Here is a 7083-nt window from a genome sequence, read left to right on the forward strand (position 1 = left end):
GCACAGCCTCTATTTGCTGTGCTATGCACATGCTTGAGCAGTAGTGCTCATAGACTACAGAAAGTGATATTTTGACTTTTCATCTTGCATGCAGCATCTCTAATCCTTGTTCTTTATTTCAACAGAGCAAAGCTGTTTTATTCACATACTTGATTCTGTGATGCCCTTAAAATACATACAATTTTTTTTTTTTGCTTGGAAAATACATACATGTTTAGAGAACTACCTCTGACATAACCACTGCTGTTTTTTTTTTTTTTAAGAGCTGCTACTGCAACTGTTTTAGTATGTACACCTTACCAATTATTTCTCTCTTAAGTAACTCACAAATCATTCCCTCCAGTTCTACGTAGCTCTCTGGTCCCCTATTTGTATCATTCCTTCATCAAGATGCCCTTTCTTTATATGCTATGTTTCTGTCACATAGGTCCAGCTTCCCAAAACCCATGGTATTTACTCCTCCTTTGATAACTTGTGTACAAGCCTGGCTTTTCTTCTGATTAGATCTAATAGCTCTGAATCAATTACTTTTAAGGTCCTACAGATAACTCCTTGTTCCTTCCTTCCATCATTATCTGCATCCTAAATGCTGAAAGCTGCACAGTGTCTACTAAATAATGTAAGCAGTTGTATAGTGTCTGGTAAATATTATATCCAACTTTCTGGCCAAGGTGGAGAAATGACAGAACTGTCTGTTTGTGGTAGGAATTTTTATTGTTTGTTAGTTGTGAAAGAGGTACATACTACTGCAGTTTTAACATGGTCAGCATCTTGTTACTGCTTAGGATAATCAAGCAAATCCAGTGTTCCCAATACTAATGTAATGCTTTTATTTTTCATAAACTTAACACTTCAAAACAGAATAAATGTGTATTCTTCTTTCCATGTTTTAGAAGCCCAACTACTTAGCTTTATTATTTAGTCAATGTCTAGATGTATCTCCCAAAGGAATGAAGCTCTAGGCATTCATAGCCATGAGAAAAAACACACACAAAAAAACCTTTTTTTTTTACATAATTTAACAGTCTAATAAAACAAGACCTATCTATATTAGGAAATAAATCCAGTTACAAATGCATGTGTATAGAAGAAGGAACTTCTGTGGATGTCAGAACAGAAAATGACCAGCTATTTACAGGAAGATGATATAGTAGCCAAGATCCATCATTCAGAAACCAAATGTGTTCTCTCCACTGTAGGCAACATATAAGAATCCATCTTCATCTTTCTCCTTCTCATAAAGTTGTCCCATAGTTAAGCTTGAGGGGGGGGAAAAAAGAAACAGCTTTCTTGCGAGATGACCATTGCAAATGGTAATTCAACCTCACATAAACAAGGCTTCATAAAAGTTAACATTAAGTTTGTGTGTAGATTAAAATACAAAAATAAGAATATATGAAAAGCATTTAACATCTGTGTTCTCAAAATGGTCCAGTGTTTTCTCTGGGGCATTTCTGTTATACTTCTGTTACTTTTGTACAACACAAATGCATTTATCAAAGTGCTTCCTTATTTTATTGGAAAAGAGTCATTGGATGTATTTCAGTCTCTGAAACATATATTAATGAGGCCATGACTAACAGCAAGATTAAGAGCTTGACAGCACCTTCTTTGAATGCAGCCACATTGAACCCTTGCTTCTTAAGTATACAATCTTAATTACTCCCTCTGTGTGCTGTAGTCTTGACTGTGCAGAAGGTCTCAAATTCATCAAGGAGTTCTTTTGGATTGTTTTCTTTCAGGTCCAGGTTGTTTGCAGGGGAGTAAAAGCTTTGTTGTCTATACTGCTAAGAAGTGATGACTATTAAGCAGTGCTGCTACCAAAATTCTAAGCCAGAAACCAGTACTTTTTCATCATTTGAACATTTGGGCAACTTAATTACTTATTTATTTTAACAGAATAGACATGCGGTCCTTCACAATCTAAGTAGTCTTTAGTGGGATGACTGTATTGTGAAAACAAAATCAAACCCAAGCAATTACTTGGCCAGCACAATTCCTTCAGCTGTCTGCGAATGACAGACAAAATAGGTGGCCAACATGAGTCAACTGCATAAAGATGCTTCTTCAGAGCATCTGTTCTAGCTTCCCAAGAGTGTTTGAGTAAAGGCTGGTGAAATGAAAGAGACTGAATGTGGCTGACAGGGAAACAATCATGTCTTCTTCCCTGTGAGAAAGGAGCTAGGGAGAGCTGCAGGGAGTACTTGAAATTGATGGAAATTGATAAATAGCTGATAACCTTCTGGATGAGAAGGTTGTTAAGAGTTAGCCATCTGTGTAATAACTTTGGCTCACAAGAGGGGGTGGAACTGTCAGCCAATTACATTTTTACCTACTAATAGAAGTTACTATTTCTGCATCAGCTTGAAGGTCTAATGCCTTATTTCCAGAAGAGATGTGAAAATACCATCGTTGTGTGAGGTGATACAGTGTGCTCCCTTTCTTTTTCCTTTCCTGTTTGTTCCTAGCAGTTCTACAGTACTGAGAAGATGGGACTAAGGCATTCCTAATACTCCTAGAAGAAAGTAAGTAGGAAAAAGTGGTCCTCACAGATCACATGATTCTCACAGGTATCATGAATTAAAAATATTTCTGAATATGGACAGGTTACTGGGAGATGCTGTCGTGCAGGTAAGCATTAACAAGAATAATACTGCCTCTAAACCAAGTAACACCACATTCTATTTCCTCAAATACTATTAAAATAGGTTCTATAGTAAGCTGCTGTAGTGGCTGCTAATGCTATATAGACAACCACTGATGCTTATTCCACTAAAAAAGTAATGTGAAAAATTGCTCTGTAGTCATTTTGCATTTAGTATTTACAGGAAAGAAGTTATTAAAAACAAAAAACATTGTTTCTTTGTGAGCTGACAGAATTAGGTTAAGGATTTGTTAGGAATAATTTTTAGTGTTTGCTTTTGAGCATTTAACATGCAACTTTTTGCTACACTAAGAAATTATCTGGTATTTCTGATGCTGTAACTCTAGTTTACCTTCTTGCAATGGAAATAATCTAAATGCATTCTACATTCACCTTTCAGCTGAGCTTGAGAAATAAGGTATTTATCAATATGTGCAACCAAAAAAAATCCCGAACAAGATGAAAATGTGACCAAATGCTTTCTAAAATTGCCAACTAATCCTCAGGAGCGGTTTTTTGTTCCTCTGATACGTACAGACATGCTGAAATGGTTCTGAATACCAAGTAAACAGCCTCTTACCTGGACTGTGGGACAGTCTTGTCTACAAAGAGGAATATTGCTTTCTCAGATGGCAGCTGAATCCTCTTCCTGATGATCCACATAAATTGGGCCACAGTGATGTCAGATGGAACTAAGTATTTCCTTTTGTCAATATCAACAATCTGAGATCCTGATACCTTCTCCACTATGACCTGTAAAGCATGTGTGAAAGTGAGGTTTTTCGGGACTGGTATTAACAGACAGCTGTGACAGTGAGAGACAGGACTCAGTACTGCAAAACCTGACTTTACAGCTGCACTGAAACATACATTCACTCATATATACAATGGCTCAAAATTTCCTCCCCCTGAGCAAGGGGCAAAAAGATGCAAGATGTCCAAAAGAATCCTGGAAAACATACACTTTAAATATATATATATATATATATATATATATATATATATATATTTCTCATATCCTGGAGATAATAAATTACTTCTATTCATGTTAGGAGAGTAACATCCTATTGTGTTTAAACGTGGCTATCTTCATCTACAGAACTGCTAATTTCCAGACAGTTCTAAAATTCCCTCTGTGCAGGATGACATTAAGTTGTTTGTTTTTTTTTTTTTTTTGGGGGGGGGAATAGTGGCATTTACTCCAGGGCTTCTGTGTTCTCAAATACAGGAGTCAATTTAATAACAAAATCACAGAAGTGTCTGAGTTGGAAAGGACTTAAAGATCACCCAGTTCCAGTATTCCTGCTATGGGCAGGGTCACCTCCCACCAGACCAGGTTAGCCAAATCCCCCTCCAGCCTGGTCCTGAACACCTGTAGGAATGGACATCCATGGTTCCTCTGAGCAGCCTATTTCATTGTGAAATAAAAGCAACCTCTCAGCAGCCTCGTTGTGAATAATTACTCCCTTACATCTAATCTAAACTTACTTCTCATTTAAAGCCACTGCCTCTTGTCCTATCACTACATTCTCTGATAGAATCTTTCCCTATCTTTTCTGTAGACTCAGTTTAGGTACTGGAAGGCTGCTATATATGTACCTCCTTGGAACCTTCTCTTCTCCATGCTGAACAACCCTAACACTCTCTGCCTATCCTTGTAGGAGCAGCTCTTCTCTGAGCTTTTGTATTCCTTCTTTGCCCCATTCAGATGTAGCGGAGTCATTAAATATTCGTAAGACTGCAGCACTGGTAACTGAGCAATGGTAGGATGTCCATTCCCCTTGCGCAGATGTTGCTTACTTTGTCACCATCTCACTGTAAAAATCTAAATATTTTGTTATACAGAATTCTAGTCTGCATCAAGCAGGCCCATGAATACCAAGGAAGAGAGGTTTCATAATACAATGAAAGAGAGGTTTAATGTGCACATCACCTCTACTCTTCAAACAACTGTCTTTGAACAATGTCCCAAATCATTCCTAATACATGATTATACCAAAAGATCTAAAAAAAAATTAAAAAATAAAGATGAATGAGAGGGAAAACCACCAGCATAGTCTAGAATCTAATCTGTCACTTTGCCTGCTGTGTGCAAGCCCTGGATGCCAAAATATCTCTTGGGCTTCTGTTTAGAAGATTAAAGTATTGTTTTTTTTTTTTAACCTTTTTGTATTAATTTGTGCAGTGTAATGTATTGTAACACAACGTGTATTGATATGTACATGTGTATATAACATACACCACTATGACAGAAACTGTCAAGCTAAGCAGAGGTAAAGGTATACTCTAGGGAGTAGTGAAGAGCTGAGGAAGCCATGCTCTATCTGGATATAGTCAGAATTCTTAGATCTGCAGTGTAAATTGAATAATCTGAGCTGCCAGCATGCCACAGACCCCATGTTCATATTTCCATGGTGTTTTGTTCCATTGCTTTTGAACTGACATTCATTCTGTCTAGGTTTGTACAATCAGTCTGGCAATACAGACCTTCCAGTTAGGCAGTAGGTATTTCAGCCAGGCTCTAAGCCAGGGCATCAAAATGAAGCAGGCCTGTCAGCTGAGCGCTCTACCGGAGCACCAGGAAAGTGCTATTATGGGATATTTATCTGTGTGCCTTCAACATACCAAACTTACATCGACAGATAATCTAGTGGTATATGTATCTGATACAATAGATGATAGATTACAGACTGGTCAGATGAAGATGCTGCTTATCTCTGCATTCCCCATTGCTACACCATATAGGTAGCACTCAAATAAGTGTACAAAGAATACAATGATCTGGAGAAGGTTCTTATTTTCTTCCACTGGGCCTACAGGAACAGGAGGGCACACTAGCTGGCCCTTGCAGTATGTGGGAACTGTAAAGAACACCAAAAGTCTAAGTGGAATGTTCAAGCTTTAACAACTGATACTTAAAAAAAACAGATTGCAATAATTTACCATAGTTAGCCAAGTGGAGAACAGCAAGGATTGGATCAGCCTGCCAGACTACACCTGGAGAAGACGTGAGCAGGTTTTATTCAGCAGCAGAGAAAAGTAACATGGTTAGAGGTTTTTCCTCTGGGTTGTGCTGTCTACTAGCAAGTTACCAAGAGGTCAGATAGGAATGGTACTAATGGGAATTAATGTGATCAGATTGGATGTGGAAAATTTTACTCATAAGAAGGCAGGTTGAGAGTGTGGACATGTTGCTAGCTGTTACTTAAGAGTATTACTAGGGTGCTAAATATGGTCATTTCACTGACTGAAACATGGTAAAAGGGATTACAGACTGAAGAAGTAATTTGTTATTTAGTAGGCAGGTAGGTATTGCTGCAAGGTCTGCGTGATGTGGATACACCACAGTAAGGCTGCGTACAGGCGCAGAATACACATGGTAAAATCACCTCCCTCACAGAACCAGGAAGGAAGACTGTCAAGGTGTGAAGAATTGATTCGCTTTCCTGGAATCATGCATGCAATCTATCTTCAAGACACTGAAAGTACAGGGTCTTTACTGGGGATATAATTGTTCTTAAGAGAAACCAGGTCACTGATAAACCATAGGTGTGCATGATAAGTGTTCAGAAAGTCAGGCGCTCTTGTTTACTTGACAGAGCACATTAAGGTAGAGGAAGGAACGCTGGGTTAGTTACATGTCTTTGTATCAGAGGACACAGAAGGAAAAATAAATTTACTTGGTGGGATATGGTCAATGCAAACAGCTTTTCCACCTCTGCCTCTAAGTTCTGCATCAAAGCTGGCCTGGTTACTCACCGGGACGCGGTCAGGGTATTTCGCACGGATCTTTGCCGACTCGACACACCTGTGCTCTGTGAACAAAACTCGCAGTTAGCCATTGTACAGCAATGGTACAGTCAGAGCACTACACAGAATGAGCAGCCCCGCAGGCACGGGAGCCAGCGGGGGCCGCAGCAGTCGAGCCTCCCGTGACGCGGCTCAGTTACAGAGCTCGTTCTCCGCTGCCGCACCGCCTTTCGTCGAGAGCCGCGGGGGCTGCCCCGTCCAGCACGACGGCCGGTACACGGAGCCAGCCAGCCGCAGCGCGCACAATTGCGAGGCCCGGTGCGGATGGCGACACAGGAGAGAGGAGGCCGCCGGCGGGGAGCTCCGGGCCCAGGCCCGCCCTTACCCAGCGCATGGTCCTCTTTGAACATCCACTTCATGGCGCGGGCCGGGCGGGAAGCGGAGCCAGCGGCGAGGCCCGGGTCGGGGCGAGAAGGGACTCGAGCCAAGCGGCGCGGCCCTCGGCTGTCACGGACCCGTCACAACAAAATCAGCCGCGGCTCGGCAGGCGGGACTTCCGGCTCGGCGGTTCCATAGCAACCGCCCGGAGCGCGACGGTTCCGGCTCGCGGGTGGAGCTGAAGGGGGCGGCACGGGTCACGTGGGGCGCGTGCCGGCCTGTTCCGCAGTTGCCGCCGCGATGGCGGCAGT

At 41.2% G+C, this 7083-nt stretch overlaps 1 protein-coding gene across 1 annotated transcript; it reads right to left on the reverse strand.

Annotated features, from left to right (window-relative positions):
* Positions 1-1088: 1088 nt before the first annotated feature.
* On the reverse strand, positions 1089-6951 carry GABARAPL2 (GABA type A receptor associated protein like 2). Its single transcript, XM_065745381.1, has 4 exons — positions 6780-6951; positions 6404-6459; positions 3225-3397; positions 1089-1259 (listed from the first exon to the last, which is right to left on the reverse strand). Exons 1-4 carry the CDS (start codon positions 6811-6813, stop codon positions 1169-1171), a joined length of 354 nt encoding a protein of 117 aa, XP_065601453.1. The 5' UTR covers positions 6814-6951; the 3' UTR covers positions 1089-1168.
* Positions 6952-7083: the final 132 nt, after the last annotated feature.

Source organism: Cyrtonyx montezumae, unplaced genomic scaffold (genome assembly GCF_038088225.1).
Source record: "Cyrtonyx montezumae isolate F1298 unplaced genomic scaffold, pur_monq_1.0 scaffold_35, whole genome shotgun sequence".
Classification (NCBI taxonomy): domain Eukaryota; kingdom Metazoa; phylum Chordata; class Aves; order Galliformes; family Odontophoridae; genus Cyrtonyx; species Cyrtonyx montezumae.

What these genes read in the sequence shown, in the direction of transcription:
- GABARAPL2 (XM_065745381.1), bottom strand. Translation starts at nt 6,813, where the DNA reads ATGAAGTGGATGTTCAAAGAGGACCATGCGCTGG. An exon ending in CAAAGAGGACCATGCGCTGG is followed by an intron (nt 6,460 to 6,779) that starts GTAAGGGCGGGC and finishes TTTTGTTCACAG; the next exon opens with AGCACAGGTGTGTCGAGTCG. An exon ending in AAGACTGTCCCACAGTCCAG is followed by an intron (nt 1,260 to 3,224) that starts GTAAGAGGCTGT and finishes CCCCCCCTCAAG; the next exon opens with CTTAACTATGGGACAACTTT.